This window comes from Euleptes europaea, chromosome 5 (assembly GCF_029931775.1).
Source record: "Euleptes europaea isolate rEulEur1 chromosome 5, rEulEur1.hap1, whole genome shotgun sequence".
NCBI classification, from domain to species: Eukaryota; Metazoa; Chordata; class Lepidosauria; order Squamata; family Sphaerodactylidae; genus Euleptes; species Euleptes europaea.
Window position 1 is genome coordinate 113,597,882 of NC_079316.1, and position 19,568 is coordinate 113,617,449.

General features: G+C 45.7%; 1 protein-coding gene across 1 annotated transcript in view; it reads right to left on the reverse strand.

Moving 5' to 3' along the window:
* SORBS1 (sorbin and SH3 domain containing 1) overlaps positions 1-19,058 on the reverse strand; it is an 88,142-nt gene extending 69,084 nt beyond the window's left edge. The window contains exons 1-5 of the mRNA XM_056849463.1: positions 19,030-19,058; positions 18,066-18,137; positions 15,088-15,207; positions 10,882-10,997; positions 1,701-1,848 (exon numbers count right to left, since the gene is read on the reverse strand). Coding sequence (XP_056705441.1) covers positions 1,701-1,848; positions 10,882-10,997; positions 15,088-15,207; positions 18,066-18,137; positions 19,030-19,039 — 466 coding nt within the window. The 5' untranslated portion in view covers positions 19,040-19,058. The remainder of the gene's footprint in view (positions 1-1,700; positions 1,849-10,881; positions 10,998-15,087; positions 15,208-18,065; positions 18,138-19,029) is intronic.
* Between the last annotated feature and the right edge of the window lie 510 nt (positions 19,059-19,568).

Consider the following 19,568-nt stretch of genomic DNA (forward strand, 5'->3'; position numbering starts at 1 on the left):
ACAAACAAATAAATGGGAAGGCAAATGTCAAGAAAGGAGGGAGACTGTTTAAACATTTTATATATACCTACTTTTAAATGAAATTTAAAATGGTTGAATGTTTTGGGTGTCCGCCGCCTTGGGAACCGTATTTGGGTGGAAAGGTGGCACAGGAATATTTTAAATAAAATAAATCTATTTTAAATAACGAAAGAACAACGCCGCCCGTAGATTCCCACAGGAGCACAGGGCCTCAGCAACGTGGCCCCCGAGGGTCCTGAAAGCACTGTGGCTGACATATACACAGCTGCTTGGGACCCAGGATTGTGTAGCGGTTAGACTGTCAGACCAGGATCTGAGAGACCTGGGTTCAAATCCCTGCCCTGCCACGACAGCTTGCTGAGTGACCTTCGGCTGGTCATGCGCTTCCAGCCTAGCCTGCCCCACCCTGCAGGGTGTTCTCCAAAATGGAGAACAACGCCAGCCGCTTCGGGCCCCCACTGGGGAGAATGATGGGGTAGAAATGAAAACAAATAAATAAATGCAGGAATGGGGGAGTCTCGCTGAGGCCTGCCATGTTTCAGATCTCACAGAAACCCTCGGTCCGTCATGGTCGTTGAGTCACAAGATATGCAGCCCTTCAGACCCAAAAATAATGCTGTTAGGAATACTACCATCGGCAACTGATAAAAACAAGGCGGAATTGTTCAGATAAATGATAACAGCTGCAAAAGTGATAACTGTGTTCAACTGGAAGTCAGCAGTAATACCATCAACAGACCATTGGCTAGAAAAAACTAGCAAAATATGCAGTAATGGCTAAGCTGACAAATATCATGAATAAAAGGCCGATGGAAGAATGTCAGAAGAATGGGAAACTGCATTATGATGTAGTCAATTTAAGGCAGGTGTAACAAGCTGGTAAAAGATAGAGCAACTGCAAATATAAAATATTGTTAAGCAAACTAATATATGTAGTTTAATGAAAATAGGCTTTTTCTTTTTAAAAATGGTAACAGGGATAGGTATATTAGGTTTCATTATAACAAATTTGCAGTTTATTGATCTCTCAGATGTAATGGTGTAGAGGCTCAGTAAATGGCATAAGTATAAATTAATAATATTCAAGTTTTGTAATCTAGTTAGTTTGTACAAAGGTTATTGTTAGAGTACAATTTTACATCTCCTTTTGATAAAGTTCTATTCACTTTTAAGATCAGAATTAGACATTCAGTCCTGCTCCACTGGGTATTAGATGAAGATCTTGTTGTAAGCTTGAAATACTGATTATGTAATAGATTATGTGTGGTATGTTGTATGTGTTGTTGTTTGAAAATAAAAATAAATTAAAAAAAGAAAAAGAAAGATGTGCAGCCCACGCCTCTCGCGGGTCGCAGTGGGGCCACTCTGGGAGACCACAGGTAGGGTTGCCAGCTCCAGGTTGGGAAATACCTGGAGATTTTTGGGGCAGAGCCTGAGGAGGGCGTGGTTTGGAGAGGGGGAGGGACTTCAATGCCATAGAGTCCAATGGCCAAAGCAGCCATTTTTCTTCAGGTGAACTGATCTCTATCGGCTGGAGATCAGTTGTAATAACAGGAGATCTCCAGCCACCACCTGGAGTCTGGCAACCCTAACCACAGGCCACCCCAAGGCCTGGAGAGGAAGGACGGCTCCAAGAGGGGGAGAGGATGGGCAATGCGTCCGCCGGTCTCGTTCTTTACCTCTGTTGTGCTGCAGAAGAACAATGGTGGGGTTGACGGTGGTGGTGGAGGGGTAAGCGGAGGGTGTTCTGCTGCCGGACGTGAAGGAACCACCGACTTCGGTGCCGCCACTGAGCCTGGGGGCTTCGTTCAGCACCGGGCAAGGATCCTGAAACACAGAAGGCAGTCCGGTTGTTAACGCCTTATGAACCTGGGATTTCTGCGCTGCTGTGGATTAAGGACAAACGGGCCACAGAGACTTTTTAGTACGGCGTGCGAGCATTAGAAGTCGCCAGGACGGGGCAGCTTGCTCCTTGCAGTTAGTACACACAAGAGGACAGCGTGATGAAATTCCTCCATGCTGGACTTCGGCCAGAAGAAGTGCCGCTGAATTGAGTCATCGTGTGAGGCCCAATGTCCCCTCAGTGGCAGGAATGAGCTATTCTGGATGTCCAGAGAGGGGCAGAGAGAGACACACACGCACACACACCCACAGACACTCACCCCTTCTCCTTTTTCAAACACAGGAATTCCTTTCACAGCAAGCCACCGGGCATGCAAAGCCCATGCAGTTCCCCAGTGAAACCTGATGACCGACGCTGGCTCCACGAGAGAGATCAGGGAAATAAGTTTAGCACCGTCATTCGCAAGCTGTTAGACAGCAGGACGCCAGCGAGATCAGAACTATGTGGGGAACAGGTGGAGGAGTAAGGGCCAGCAGAGACACAAGAGTGGACAGCAGATGACCTGCCCCCCTCCCAGCCCCAGGGTCAGAGTAAAGACTGGCCAACCCCAGCCCTTTGCGGAGCCCGTTTATTTAGGTTTTTGTTTTCTATGCAGCTGACAATGGTGGGAAAGCTGGGGAATACCGCCTTGGCCCAGAGTTAATTGCATCTGGGCTGCGGCACGGAATTTGGGCACACCAGCAAGGAGGAGGATTTTGAAGGAGAGTTGGAGGCGTATCTAGTGTGCGGTTGACCCTCACAATTCCTACAGTCTATGCTTGTCTGCTTGGCTTGTGGGCTATTGTACAGGCCGGGGTTGGGACAATGAGAGCGGTGGCCAATGGCACACGGGACAGGCAGGGCTTTAACTGTCCAGGTTGTCTTGCAAAATAAAGGTGGGGCTCAATATCCCCCCCCCCCAGTCTTACTGTGTGACCTTGGGCTGGTCTCTCTCAGCCTGATTTCTAGGGTGGCCAGGTCCCTCTTTGCCACCGGCGGGAGGTTTTGAGGCAGAGCCTGAGGAGGGCGGAGTTTGGGGAGGGACTTCAATGCCAAAGAGTCCAATGGCCAAAGTGGCCATTTTCTCCAGGGGAACTGATCTCTGTCAGCTGGAGATCAGTTGTAATAGCAGGAGATCTCCAGCTAGTACTTGGAGGTTGGCAACCCAACTGATTTCACAGATTTGGAATTTTTCTAAGGTGAATGCTGGAATCCTCTCGGGAAACTGTCAGCTTAAAGCGCCGAGGGGCTCAGTTCCCATGCAACTGAATGAGGCTCAGAAGATTCCTTGCCTTTACAGGTGAAAAAATAAACTAAACAACGCAGGATTCTGTGCTGAGGCCTCTACCATAGCAGGGGCCTCCCTTTCAATGGGGACGGGCACAGGTACGCTTGTTACCCTCTAACAAGTAACACAGAGCTCCAGTTCCTGTGCAAAAAAGAGCGCCGGTATGCAGATGCAGCCTTTAAGCCGTAAAATGATCATAATTTTTGGTGTGCCTTCAAAGAGGCCGTGAAATAACACGGAGCTACATCTTAAGCTCAGGGAAGAGGGAGACTGAGGATGCAGCCTAGTGACACACCAAGGAATCCATCAGCCGCTTCTGCCTCTACAATTCTGAGCATGTCTGTAAAGGAAGGAACCCCAAAGAGATCTTTTATACTCACTACGGGCCACTGCAGGGCTTGGGCAACCCACCATTCAAGAAGCCACAACGCACAAGTATCTAAAAGAGCAGTTTGGCTACGTTGAATCTACTTTGTATGGAGAACCTAATTGTTAGCAGAGGGGTGGTGAAAGCGTTTGCAGATGCTTCGGAAGATGAAGGGGGCATAGCAGCAAGATCATTCGACCTTTCGCTTTGAGCACATCCCTTATTTGTTTCCCTGGGAAGTGGAACTTAACAAATGTGTGCAATGCAGTCCACACTGCATGCATTGGCTGTGAGCTTCAGTTAAAGTAGCCAGATCTGAGTCCAGTAGCACCTTAAAAGGCCAACAACATTTCCAAGGTATAAGCTTTTGAGAGTCGATGATCCCTCTGTCAGATACCTTTGACTCTTGAAAGCTTATATCTCTGAAAATCTTGACGGTCTCTAAAGTGCTACTGGACTCGAATCTAGTTCTTCTACTGCAGACCAACATGGAAACCTTTGCATATTATGCTTCCCCCTCCCCCCTTCCACTATCAGATGAGTGTATCAGACAAAAGAAAATGTTAAGGCATATTTGCCGTACTTACAGAATTAAGTAGAGAGTCCCGAGGGTATAGAGCAGGGGTGATGAACTCAATTGTTACGAGGGCCGGAGATGACATAAATGTCACTTCGTCAGGCCGGGCCAGGCCTCGCCAGCCCAGACTGGGAGCAGGGGAGAGGGGTTGCTGCCTCAGCTTACTCACAAGCCGGATAAGACATCTCAGGGGGCTGGATCCGGCCCAGAGGCCTTATGTTTGACACCCCTGGCATACAGGTTAGGGTGTCAGACTAGGATCTGGGACATCCAGGTGCAAATTCCCACTCTGCCATGGAAGTTTGGGCAGTCACACACTCTCAGCCTAAGCTACCTCACAGGGTTGAGGATAAAACAGAGGAGAAGAGGACAATGTGAGCCATTTTGGGTCCCTGTTGGAAAGGAAGAAGAAGCAGAAGAAGCAGCAGCAGAAGCAGAAGAAGCAGCAGCAGCAGCAGAAGAAGAAGAGTTGGTTATTATATGCCGACTTTCCCTACCACTTAAGGGAGAATCAAACCTGCTTACATTCACCTTCCCTTCCCCTCCCCACAACAAACACCTTGTGAGATTGGTGGGGCTGAGAGAGTTCAGAGAGAACTGTGACTGGCCCAAGGTCATCCAGCTGGCTTCATGTGTAGGAGTGGGGAAACCAACCCGGTTCTCCAGATTAGCAGCCACTGCTCAAGTGGAGGATATATAAAGGCAGGGTATAAATAAAGCAAACAACTAAGTAACTAACTAAATAAATAAAGTAAATCGCATCTTTGAATGCAGATCTGCACATATGAAACTAACACAGGCAGTCGTCCTAAGAAACAGGCAGGATTGTCATATTATATACTTTCCCTGGTATAATCTAATACACCGGTTCCCAAACTATGCTCTACGGAAACATCTCCAAGTGCTCCGTGAACAGATTGGAAAGAAAAATACTACTGTCATTCGGTTTAGTATACAGGAGCTAGATGAAAATTACTGCTCCGTGATGAATTTCTCCCCTGAAAAATGCTCCATGACTCAAAACGTTTGGGAACTGCTGATCTATTATATGGCAGTTTTAAAAAGGACAGCTGATGACAGCCAAAAGTAGGACAGAGAAGAGGAAGAGACTGTAGGGAATGATATACAACTGAAGGGTCTCCCAGGCAGAGGAGGCGAGAGATATACATTACATGCAACATAACAGGACATAAACAAGGTCTCGGTTGTCATGCTGCCGGCAGGGAGCTTTTTGTTCCAAGTTTAGTATGCCAGTGAGAAAAGTCATGTAACCTGGGCACATAAATTTAGCAAAGCTGTCCGGACGGCGTGTAGCGAGGCTTACTGTGCGCAGGGTCACTCCCATGCTTTCGGGCTCCGAGACTGTGCTTGAGCCCTCCGTGACGGGAGGGATCAGTGAAGGTGGTGGTGACAGTGACGGCAGTTTCGGGCGAAGGTGGGGCGCGGTCCCAGAGGCAGAGGACGGCTGGTTGTGGTGGGGGCCTTTCTGAAGGTGAGGGGGAATGAAATCGTCTAATGTCGGGAAGGTCAGGTGCAAGCCGGCAGAAGACGCTTCGGGGCAGGCCGAGCTTTGCCCGAAAGGTACCAGAGGCGGTGGCGGGGTGCCCGAGCCGGCTTCTCGCCCTCTGTCTGTCTGAACCTGGTGGAGTGGCACTACTATAACCTCAGTCTGAGCTGGGGTGGTGGCGGAGCAGGTATCATCCTGTGGGAGATAAGGTGGCGTTACGCAGTGGGGGAAAACCTCGACCGTCACAACTGGGGAGGTGCACAGTGACACATGCAAAGACCACAAACCTCATACGAGACGACCTTTCTTCAGAAGGAGCAATCTTTGCCCAGCTGCCGTTTTCCCCGTACCCCATCCCCAGTCCATCATCATCAACACATCAAGCCTTCCAAATTTAAATCATGCATTCTGATGCCCCCTCAAAGACAGCTTAGCACCGGATGCTGGTTTCATGTAGGGTCACCACAAGTCGGAAGCGAGTCGATGGCTCTTAACACACACACACACACACACACACACAAAACAGGAATATTTACATAAGATCTCATCCCTCCTCTTCCAATAGCTTCTCTCTCTCTCTCTCTCTCTCTCTCTCTTTCTCACACACACACACACACAAAACCTCACAGGAGTAGATGGCAGATTGTTAAACAGAATAGTGGCCAAGATCTCAGAACACATCCAAGCTGGAGCTATTATGAGAAAAGTACGGAGGGGTTAATGCATCGATAGAGCAAGTCACAGTAAAACCATCAGCCTGGTGGAAAGAAAACAAAACAAAACAAGGTTATGAAGAAAATCAGGTACCCTTCCACATCCACGCAGGTGGTGCTGAGTAACGTACGAGTCTTTCCTCATCTTGCCTTCACTGCCACTGGTACGTGGGGGCTCTATCTGTGTGTCCTCAACAGCCGGGGGGGTCCCGGAAGGATGGCTCTCGCCACAACTAACTGCATCTCCACTGAGAACAATGTTAAAGAATGGCCTGGGAGGGACGGGAGGAGGAGGAGGAGAAGGAGGAGGAAGAGGCTCTCCGGTATCTGTTGCAGAGGAAACGTAGCTGGCGGTTGGTGCCGCCGTGACCGCGGCTCCAAATCGGGCACCTTCTGTTTGGTCATGTGCACAGGCAGTGGGATTTTCAGATGCAGCCAAGCCAGTGCTGTTAGATAAACAAGCTACATATAGACTGCTGACCTTTTTCTCTGCTCCAGATTCCCGGTTGGATTTCAGTCCAACTCCACTACGAGGCTCTGCCTCCGGTTTGTTTTGGTACTCAGGGGATGTGTCTGGTAACAAGGAGCTGCTCCCCTCAAGCGGTTCCCCAGCATGCACCCTGCCCGTGTGGATCGAACCCACGGATTTGTGAGGTGCTGCGATGAAGGGCTTAGGTGAAGAAGAAAAATTGCGCCTGCCCCCAATGTTGGGGGAAGACGATTTAGGGGCGTTGAGGTATACACAGTCCATGATTGGCACAGGCTGCAGGTGGGTTATTTTGGTGTTGGTGCGCGGGTGCCAAGCAAAGCTCTCCTCTTTGGGAGGAGTGGGGTGGGAAGGAGTCTGTTTGGTTAAAGGGACAAAAAAAGGGGGGAAAGGGAAAAAAATTGAGTTGGTCATTAGATTAGGGTTAACAGCAAGAAACGAAAGTTTAATACGGCATCTAGCACAATACACTCACTTCTGTCCACGTCTGAAACATTTCCAGATATTTCCATGAGGAGTTTGACATTTGACATTTGACAATACACCTCTTGGACTCTCGAGAACTACTGCAATTTCACTGACATATAATGTTTTACTACTATGTATTGCATAGAAGATAAAGGGTTGGCTAACTCTTGTTTATTGGTTAAACTATTAGATGTTTTAATGAATGTTATGGCCTCAAGAGTTCTACATCAGACCTTATTAATCTATTTTTCCTTTTTGTATTCATAACTCTTTATCTTTTGTTTTGGCTCAAAAGGTCTGGCTTTCGGATGCGGACTGATGCGGACTGATCTGAAAACCGGACCTTTTGAGCTGGCATGCAGGCGTTACTCAAAGGCCCTCAGGAGTGCCATTCATGGTTCAATTTACACAAAATTATTTAAAATGTTGTTTAAAATTATATTCAGGCTATGCGTATAAAGTATATATAAAACATAAATGAATTTCGTGTTTAGACTTTGGTCCTATCCCCAAGATATCTCATTATGTAGAGCATTATTTTGGGGGATTGTAAGCCTATTTGATTCTACCTTAAGTGGTAGAGAAATCTGGCATATAAAAACCATCTCTTCTTCTTCTTCTTCTTCTTCATTATATAGAGCCTCTGCTTGGCATGCAGAAGGTCCCAGATTTAATCCCCGGCAACTCCAGTTAAAGGGACCAGGCAAGTAGGTGATGTGAAAGACCTCCGCCTGAGACCCTGGAGAGCCACTGCCAGTCTGAGTAGACAATACTAACTTTGACGGACCAAGGATCTAATTCAGTATAATGCAGCTTCATGTGTTCATGCATATGTAAAAATTCCAAAATATTCCAAAATACCAAAAGATCCTAAATACAGACCACTTCTGGCCCCAAGTTAAGGGATATTAACCCATATATTCAATAAAAATATATATTTCTTAAAAAGACAATACACCTCTTTGGCATGCCGTATTTGTTGGCTACAAACCTGGCTTTTATTTCAGTGTGAAAGTTCGTCACACTGAAATCGACAGGAGGTACTGTGGAGTAAAACAGGACGAGGCCTGAAAGAATCCTATGTTTTGTAAAACTTGACCAACCGACCACAAAAGCACCAAAATTTCCCAGTGAACCAAGAAGGGTTTTTACTAGAGATGAATGTCAGGACTGAACTCTGCAATCTTCAGCGGGGGTTCTCAAACCTTTTGAGAAAGGATCTACTTCTAAATTTATTGTGCCTGTCAGGACCCATTTGCAAAGTAACAGGATGTGAGTTTCCTTTTCCACAATATAAAATGCAGGAACCTCACGTCTGTTCTCACTGGACACATTTACATTTTATTTTTTAATATTTATAAAGGCATAGAATTACTGAGGATCAGTCTATACTTCATGGCTATTATGCAAATGACACGGAGGCATGCCCAAATTTGCTACTGAGCCTGCTAGAACTTTCGGTTTCCAGTTCCTCCTGCCACCTGCCTTTGAGAGAGTCACAACCTACTTTTGAGAACCTGCAGCCCCTCCCAGGAAATCTGGACAGCGGGATTTGTTTTCAGCTCAGGTTCTTATTCAGGATTGTTGTCAACAACCTGCGGTACTTGTGTTAAGTCTGTATGGAAAACCCAGAGGTATTGAGGTGCCTGCTGAAGAAGTCCTACAAAAGCCACGGTTATGTAAAGGCCAATGATACCTCTTCGAGTCCTGTTGCTTTGTGGAATACATCTTCTCAACATTACAGTGATGCACATCTTTTATGGGATCTTTCCCCTTAGAAATGGTCTTTACAATGAAACTTACTGATACCAAAGCTCTGATTCTACCAAAGCCGAATGAAAGGCCGCTATTGTTCAAGTTCCCTGCAGTGAATAACAAACCCATTTGCACAGAACACTGTTTTGTGGTCTAATAAAAAGACACAATTACATAAACCTGAAATTTCATTGCATCGCTTCTATTTCTGTCAGTAATTAACTGCTAGAACAAAAAAAAAATTACTAGCATCTCACACACACATTCACGCACCCTACACAAACATATTCATTTCACTGGCTGTGAATAAAGTCACGAGGATTAAAATTTCTTTATACAGGTGGCAAGAGAAAATCCTGTTAAAAAACATGCACATTTTTAGCATAATTCTTAATTTTCTTCTACCACATAAACCAAGTATGTCTGCAAGATTTTTAGAAGTGAAATGGCTGTTACTGAGACATCAGCCAACATTTGCCATAGCTGTCATATTAAGACATTCAAAATACCATAACAAATCCAAAGTGTAAGACATTCTGCAACATGTTGGGGTGGGGTAGTGGTTAGAGCATCAGCCTTAGACTAGGTTTGAAGTGACACAGAAGTGACCCTGAGCCTATCACAATCTCTCAGCCCAGCCTACCTCACAAGGTTGCTGTTGTAAGGATTAAGTGGAGGAGGGGGAAATGATGTGAAAAGCAACTTTGGGTCCCCGATCAAGGAGAAAAGTGGATATATACAAAAACATTCTACAGGTAGAGTATCCCTTATCTGGACATCCCATACCAGGACTGATCCAAAACCAGACCCTCCAAGCCGGCATGCAGGCAGAGCCGTGCTGCCGGCTTTCCATGTTTCCATTCACCTAAAAAAATAAAATGTGGCGTTCACTGCATCATAGGTGGAGATTGAAGCCGGCCACTGCTAGTTAATTTGTTGTTGCTCTTGTTTAACAGCTGATACAGGTATTCTGGCGAGACAGTGATACCTTTGCTTTCTGATGGTTCAATGCACACAAAATTATTAAAAATATTGTTTAAAATTACATTCAGGGTATGCATATAAAGTGCATATAAAGCATAAATGAATTTGGGTCCCACCCCCAAGACATCTCATTATGAATAGGCAAAAATTCCAAAATATTCCAATATATGGAAAGACCCAAAATACAGACCACTTCTGGTCCCAAGCCATCTGGATAAGGGCTCCTCAACAAGTACTATTTCCTTTGGAAATTCTGAGGTGTTAACAGTGCTCTAAATTAATCCATCCTTGAGAACAAGATAAGCCATAAAATAATTTGCGGAACCCAGAGAAAGATACAATTTTTCTCTCTTTTGGGGGGCAGGAGACAAGAAACTACATTTTGGGGAAGCAGATGCCATCTTAACAGCATCTTATTGACAAATCCTCATTCTGGTTAATTTTATAAAAAGAAAGGGGCCACGAGAGCCAAACACTGACGCAACCCTTCCTGCCCTCTCTCTCATGATCTGCCTCAGTTCACAGAATCAGCATTGCTGACAGATGGCCATCCAGCCTCTGTTTAAAAACTTCCAATATTATTTGTTTGCAATCTCCCTACTGTTCCCGACATTCACCTACGAGATGAGGAATAGCTGTTCATGCTTTACAGATGGGAAACTGGTTAAATCCTCCTCTTCGCCTTAACAGGCACCAGGTTATTATCCCCCCTGCCACGTTGCAGAGCAGTAGCTTCCCCAAGCGTGATAAGGGGTCAAGGGTCTCTTGATTTTTTCAGTGCTCTGACTTGAGCGATCTTTCAATGCATGCACACTTTTCGAAAGGTGCTTACCTGTGGTTTGGTCTCAGAGGGGATGCTTGGCCGCACGCTGCGATAACCCTTTGAAGCCAGAGCTGAAGGTGGTGCATCCCCATTGGAGTCAACGTTAGGTGATAACCTCCAGTCACCTGCAAAATGAAGAATTTCAGACCACTGTGGTGAAAGCTGGAGGTTGGAGTCCTAGTGGGTAGGGTTACAATTGGCTTATGCAGCCAAAAGGCCCATCAAGGACATAAGGAAAGAATGAAGCCTTTGGCAAATACCTGTTTGTGCTTTTCCTGGTTCTACACCTGACCCGTCTCTCCTGCATTGGAGGGAATAGAAAATGAAATCCCCAAAGCCAGCGACATCAGGAGAGAGCACGTACCAATCCGAGTTCAGAAACTGTCTGTTTCGTCTTGTGCATGAAATACTTTTGGCCGGGGCTGCCTAATTACCATAGAAACGGGCCTTTAAACATGATTCCTTTACAGATCCTGACCTTTGTAAACACAAGGCAATTCATTCAGGGTGATGAAGAAACAATTGTCCATTGACATTTTATTCCCGAGTAGAAATGGCAGCCAGAGCTCTCCGTACGGGGCCCAAATGTCAAAGAGTGAAGGACCTCAATATTTACGTGGTGATGTTGGCTGGGAGGGGGAAAATAGGTCTGTCCTTATTAACCCTGCCGGGGGAGATGGCGAAGAGAGCCACAAACTAACAGATTTAGAAGTGGCGGCAGGACGTGTGTCATCTTTATAGGGCTCTGCAGGAAAGTGTGTGCTATTTACATGTAGGTCATACTGACATAGTGGGAAGAATCTAATACTGGAAACCACCAAAAAAACAGAGATCCTGTTGGACGGCGGGGAACAAACTGTGCCGCTGCAGCGCAGCAAGGGGCTTCAAGCCGATCCAAATTCATCGCTCTCCCTCTCCTGCACCCCGTTCTGGTGCCGTTTATTTCCAGCCCCGTGCAGATCTATCTTTAAAGACATTTTTTCTTTGCTTAGCAATGCACTTTCACCGGTGCGACGGGAACAGTCAGCACAAGTGTTCGTGAGCTCATGCCATAGTAACGGCGTGTTTGCCGTTCACGTTGCTGAAGTGTTTTGGAAAGCCCCGGCAGAAAAACAGACCGGCTGGTGGCAGGACTGGGAGGGGCCACGCAGGGCGGAAGCTGAGAACCGAAGGGAAACAGAGAGTAGGAAGGAAGGGGGGAAGGTTCAAAATGGGGTGTTGTTTGGGGAGTAACAGAGACATTTGTCAAGAAGAAGAAGAAGAAGAAGAAGAAGAAGAAGAAGAAGAAGAAGAAGAAGAAGAAGAAGAAGAAGAAGAAGAAGAAGAAGAAGAAGAAGAAGAAGAAGAAGGTTGGTTTTTACATGCCAACTTTCTCTACCTTTTAAGGAGAATCAAACCAGCTTACGATCTCCTTCCCTTCCTCTCCCCACAACAGACACCCTGTGAGGTAGGCAGGGCTGAGAGAGTTTGGAGAGAACTGTGACCAGCCCAAGGTCACCCAGCAGGCTACATGTGGAGGAGTGGGGAGACCAACCTAGTTCACCGGATTAGAGCCCACTACTCTTAACCACCACACCATGCTGGCAAGACATTTGCCTAGTTTTATACACAAGTCTTCCAACTCTGTCAGAGCTATTTCATTTCAGTGTGACAGGATCTGCATGGCATGTTACAGGATCCTCTAGCTTTGTCCGTACTGGGGTGGGCAGAAGCAGAATTCAGATTCCAGATGCTAGCAGGAAATCTAAAATGGTATGTTGCTACATGCTGGCAGAGGTGGAAAAACCCATCATAAACAATGCCTGTTTAAACGGTCCTACTGGGATACAAAAAGAAAGAAGAAGAAAAAGAAGAGTTGGTTTTTATACCCTGCTTTTCTCTACCTTTAAGGAGTCTCAGATTGGTTTCCAATCACAATCCCTTCCTCTCGCCACAACAGACACCTTGTGAGGTAGGTGGGGCTGAGAGCGTTCGGAGAGAGGTGTGACTAGCCCAAGGGCACCAAGCAGGCTTCATGTGGAGGAGTGGGGAAACCAACCCGGTTCTCCCGATTAAGAGTCTGCTGCTCTTAACCACTACACCATGCTGGCTCTCTTACTGGGTTTGATTAATTATGCATAAGAAGAGAAGTCCTGCTGGACCAAACCAAAGGATCGTTGAGAACATCAAGTTTCCAACACTGTTGGATGGGGAGACATTTGTCAATAATAATAATAATAATAAGAAGAAGAAGAACAGCAACAACAACAACAACAACAACAGTGAGAAAGCAACACTTTCACTGTCATCTGCTTCCCCACAACTGGAATTAAGAGATGCATATGGAGGTTCAATTTGCTGATGCTAGGTAACAGCTGCCGTCAGATTCTACCCTCCATGAATTTGCTAACTCCTTTCTTAAAGTCATCTAAGCCAGTGGCTATCACATCTGTGGCAGTGGCTTCTGTAAGTTACCTGTGTGTTGCGTGAAGAACTACTTCCTTTTGTCTCTCTGGCGCCTCCTACAAAACAACTGATGCAGGAATGCCACAGAGAGTGTGAGACCTCTTTTCCTCTTTGGTCTCTGCTCAACACCCATGACCCAATTAGGTTGTTGGCCATTGCTGGTCTCCTATAATTATACAGCTGCTATTTAAAGGGCAGCAAAGTTCTGTGACGGGGATGTCAACTTGGGATCCTGTTCCATTTCCATGGACCACAACAAAATGCCATTGCGGTGCGAAAATACAACCACCTCCAGGCAAAATATGCTTTGTCCCCAATATGGGCACAGCACAGTGAAGGTACACACGCAGCTGCAGAAGGCTGGAATTCATTTCTACTTTTAGATTAAGCTGAATCAAGATTCTATTTTGAAATCTGATGAGTTTCCCAAATCAGTGACTTCACATTCAAATCTAAAACAGCACATTCTGAACTTCTAAAATGCAGATTTTGCCAGACTATTCAAATTCTGATGCAAATCTGCACTATTATTTTCCCTAGATTTAACAGCCATTGGCTATTCATCTGCCATTTCACACTTCAAAAAAGGGGGAAGTGAAGATTAGTTTTTTCTTGATGCTATAAAGAGAAAAGTTGCCACATCTCTCACGCAATTCACCGATCTACTTGACAGCGGATAACGAAGTATTTGCTTCTCAGAAAGTGTCATTACCCCTTTTATCCCGGGAGTGATATATTTATTTCATGCAATATTATTATTTAGTGAACATGCTAAAACAATGCAGGCTAGAGAGTCCACTTGCTCCAGACAAAATGGGCATTTGCGTTCTTCTGCGATACTTTTATTGTATCTCCCATGTATCTCGGCTGAGTCTAAGGCATTACACCTTGCAAATGAGAAAACTCATCTAAATATATGGGTTTCTAACCAGTGGTAAAATTAGTACCCGGCTTGCTGGGGGTAAAGGGAAGACGACTGGGGAAGGCACTGGCAAACCACCCCATAAACAAAGTCTGCCTAGTAAACGTCGGGATGTGACGTCACCCTGTGGGTCAGGAATGACTCGGTGCTTGCACAGGGGACCTTTACCTTTAACCAGTGGAAATAGTCTGGGAAGGGTCATTACGTCAGTGAAAGGTCTTTTATGCATGGCTGTTTCCCTCGCCATCACCCCTCCAACGAGTTCGGGTCTTTGTGTTGATTATGCATGCCGTTTCCGACCATCAGAGATTGTCTCGCTCTCCCCCTGCATTTCCCCGCGTTTTCAGAGACCTGTTTTATCTCAAATTTGAAAATGTGGGCAAAATGCAGGGAAACTCAGGGGGATTGTGAGGTGACTTCTGATGGTCGGAAACAGCCTGCATAATCAACACAAAGACCTGAAGTCATCGGAGGGGTGACGGCGAGGGAAACAGTCAAGCATAAAAGAATAAACTTGCCTTGTGCCACCAATTCCCCCCCTCTTTCACATTCCATTGTCAAAGCTCAATCTTTCAGGTCATACCAACTAGCTCACTACAATTTATTTATTTATCTACAATTTATTATTTATTTATTTTAAATCAGAATTTTAAAATCCATGCTTTCAAATGTGCTGATTTCAAGAAAACAAAAATCTTAAATTTAGTTTAGGAATACATTTTGCAAGAAAACAAACGCTTTAACTGAAGGGAAAGAGGGTTAAAGCACAATCAGTTGGGCATTCAGGCAATCTCTCAAGAGGTAAGACCTTTGTGCATTTTACGGCTGGTATCCAGCGCTGGACTTACTTTCGGACTGCTGGATCACCGGTGGACATGTTGGGCTAGTAACAGGATTTTCCTCATGGGTCAGAGATGCCCGTAGAGTCACAGCCCCCTTCCCAGCACAGACTTTAGCGGGGTCCAGGTCTACAGAAAAATACATAATGTATAGCAGACAAGTTGAGAGAAATGTCAAACCATGCAACGTTAGAGCAAGATGTTGCCATCATTTTAGCATAGCTGCCTTGGAGCAAATGGATGTTGAGGTAAATTAGCTGAGGTAAATTAGATTCCAGATGCTGAGGTAAATTGGATTCCAAGCTTTAAAAAGCAATGAGGTTATTTATGGATATGTATGAATCAAATTTTCAAACTCAGTCAATACAAGTACAAAAAGGGAAACAGAGCAGAACAGGAACTGACAGAAGTCTGGTACCACGGATGAGAGTTCTATATGACAAGTATCATCCAGCTTTTATAATTCTTCTGATCTATTGACTAATGTCCCATCTTCTGAAGGGTCTTTACAGCACATTCTTGGCCCGAAAGGACAAAAGTCCTTTGGAGGCCAGGAAGGGGCTGCGCCAGCCATGCCCCCTGCACCAGTGCCTGTGCCACTTATACTGCCCAGCATGGCACACACACTGGTGGCAAGGCCCAGACACCGTCTTTCCAATGCAGGCCTCCCGGGGGTGTTCCGGCACAAGGCCAGAGGAGGGGCTGCCTTTAGGCAGCCTCCAGAGCCCTTTCGGCCCAGGAATGCCTCCTTTCCTTTTTCACAAGATACGCCATGTCATATCCGGCCCTCGTAACAATTGAGTTCAACACCCCTGCTTTATAGGCTTGTGGCCAACCACTGTGAACTGTGAGAATCTCATGCAGCATCTCTAAAAGGCGCCGGCGCCAAGGAGGAGCGCACAACGCCAGACACCGGCCTTGGAGACAGATTTCTGGAGCAGCCAGTCCCTACATCTAAAAGCTCCAGCAGAGGATTACATGTATGCATTCCCCATCACGCCATTTCTATGCACCGAGGGGTGAGTCTTGTCCAGAGCCTGTTGTTTTAACCCCCCCCCCCAAGAGTTCCCTTACAAACAGGAGCAAAAACCCCTCAGCAAGGTTCTGGAAGAAAGAATTGGCCAGCAGTGACCTCTGCAAAACCAGTTATAGGCACAGCTTTGGTTATGGATCCACCAAGTCAAGCTGCATAGGAACAAATTGTCTTCATTTTTATTTTTGTTACGAATGAAAACACTGCCAAGATTGGGTCCAGGACTTTAGAAAACAAAATACCGCAAAGTGCTCTCCTTTAAATGTAACATGGGCCTCTAGTATGAAATCTGTAGGACTACAAAGCGAGGGAGACAAGACGAAGGGAAACGATTCTAGCAACAAGTAGATGAACAGCCAAAGCTTGATAAGAACATTTTGGGGAAAAAAGAAATACCTGTCGGCAACACTAGACCAGGAGAACTTTTCACTTTCTTCACAGGGATTATTTTAACAGCAGAAACAGAGCGTGAACATAAAGGGACATCATTCACTGCAAACATAAAAGTACAGAAGATGGTGCATCCAGAGGTGAAGAACATAAGGGCGGGAATAAACATGCCACAAACTCTCCTAACTGCGTCGACAACTTGGCAGCTGAGAACAATCAGAAATTTCATCGGCAACAGCAGCTCAGAGGGGAGAGATACAATCACTACAGAATAAAGTCTTCTGTTGCCTCCGATTCACTATGTGCATATTATGGAGAAAGCAGCACTGCTGTCTGGAACAATTAGTTCTTGGCTGCCAATGTGCATTTCAGAGAACGCAGCACCTGCTGCAATGGTATTTTATAAACAATGCTGGCTAAAATTTTAGTCTAGATGAGGCAGGATGTGTTACAAGCCCCCCAGCCCCACCCCACATGACTTAAGAAGTTGTAACTCATAGGCCATTTATGCAGGGCTGTTTCCCTCATAGTCACCCCCACTGACTGCTTCGGGCTTCCTTTTGATTATGCACGCCTTTCCCTTTTGATTATGCCTGCCTTTTCATTATGCATGCCTCGCACTCCCCGCACATTTTGCCCGTGTTTTCCTGATGCTGTTTTAGGCAAAATCTGGAAAACGTGGGCAAAAGTGCACGGAAACACGCAGGGAGCGTGAGGCAACCTCTGACAGTCAGGAAAGGCATGCAAAATCAAAAGGAAACAAACTAGTCTTCACCATCTAACAGAAGACAATGACTAAGGTTGCTGTTGTGAACTGCAGGTAGCAAAATGGGATTTTAAATGGGATTGCTTTTGTGTTTTATGACATGTCACCGCTTCAAACATGCTTAACTATTAACTAAAGCAAGCCAATCAGCCAACCCAACTGCCTGTGGGCTCCAGTTCAGCCTCCCATACTGTAGTACTAGATGCTGTCTAGGATGAGACAGACCTCGTTCCAGACATGGGAGGGGCATTTCAGGCACCTCTGACTAACTCTGACAAGTTTCTGACTGGCTTGGAGCAAGTTTAGCGAGTTGTCTGCGATGGGCTCTTTGCTAGGGTTGCCAACCTCCAGTTACTAGCTGGAGATCTCCTGCTGTTACAACAGCCGATAGAGATCAGTTCGCCTGGAGAAAAATGGGAGCTTTGGCCGCTGGACTCTATGGCATTGAAGTCCCTTCCCTTCCCAAACCCCACCCCCCTCAAGCTCTTCCCCAAAAATCTCCCACCAGTGGCGAAGAGAAACCTGGCAACCCTACCCTTTGCTGTGCCAAATTTTGAGGGAAATAGGAAGAGAACTTGGTCTAATCAACTTCATGCCATCGGTGCCTGTTTTTGTGCCCTTGAAATTTGATCTGAACTGCATTCCTTCTGCAGAACAGAAAGATTTCATATTAATTTACCTGCTTTGCAAATTAACTTTTCCACCTGACTGAAGCTTGCAAGTCAAAAACAGCAGTATTCTAACTGTCAGTATGGGGAAGGGTCACAGAGATAATGATCCCACGGCTATTCAACACACCTCTCTCTTGTCCATTGCTGCTTGAGATTAATCCATTCACCACAGCGTTTCCCACGTCAATGTCTTCGGGTTCTGGAAGAATAACAGAAACTATCATCGGCATGGTGTTTTCACACTGCAACCGAAAGCAGAATAAGATTTCCAAGCAATTCCAACTCAGTGGAGAAAGAAGACACAAGATCCAAGTACAAGATGAAAATAATCTGTTTTTAAGATCTCCCAATTACCTGGTGTGTGTGTGTGTGTGTGGGAGATACACTAGAAGCACAACCATTTCTGTGCTTGAACATAACATATGATAAAATCATTTTATTGACATGATGCTGGGTGATCTTCCCAGATTTTTTAAAAGGGCAAAGGCAGTTGTGTGGGGTTGTGGCTACAACTGAAGTCTCAACTGAAGAAAAAGGCTAAGGCCAGGGATAATAGCTTGGGGTTTCCCCCCTCAAATGGTAACTCAAAAATCTCCAGCACTTACAAGACAATCCTAAGCAGCGTTACACCTTTCAAGCCCATTGGCTTCAATGGATTTAGAAGAGTGTAACTGCTTTGGATTGCACAATTAGTTCCACTCAAAGACCACATGGATGGTATTATCAAGAAGCTAAGCGTAGAAGCAAATAACAAAAAAACAAAAAGGCATTTGCTATTTTTTTTTTCAGGTCAATGTTCCGGTTGATAGATTTTCTCCTTGGAACACAGCAAATCTAGAACTTCAAAAGTAGAAGTTGGAGGGGATCAAAAGGGAGAGAAACCCAAGTCAATGCCTCCTATTTCTCTTTTTATTCACAGACCCCAGCCCCAGTGTCTCTTAAAGGTGAAATTGATGGGCATCTAGTCAAATATGACTCTTCTCTTAGGAGGATAAGTGTTGGTCCAAATTGGTTTTAAGGATGCCTGACACATCTCTGAGATGTTTCTTGCAGGGGAAGGGCAAGCAGACAAAGACAGAAATCCCACTTACCGGAAGTCATGGTGGCAGCAAGCCTTGGCTTTTGCACGTCCAAGTTCTGGTCCTGCCTAGATAAATGAAAAATGGGAAACATGGTGAGAATGCCCTGTGCCTCCCCTCACTGTGGGCACATGCCCACAAACAGACCCACAGTGAAGAGATTATCCATAAATATCTGGTGGCAGCATAGTGAAATGAATTTCACACGTTGTGTCAAGAGAAAACAGTTACCAGAGATGGGGCCTGGAGTTCTCCCGGAACTACAAAGAAGGATGCAGGACTTAATTCACATTTGGATCGCAATGAATGGGCTTATTTGATTCCTGAACAGTGGGCAGAAACTGCCCCCCCCATCAGTGTGTGCGTGTGTGTGTGTACGTGTGCGTACATGTATACTGTGTAAAACCCACGCAAAAGACATCTTAAATATTTGCCGCTCTTAACCACTACGCCATGCTGGCTCACCCAGGTTAGATTATTGAAATGCATTTCATGGTGGGGCTACCTTTGAAAATGGTCCGAAAACCTCAGCTGGTCCAACAGCCAGCAGC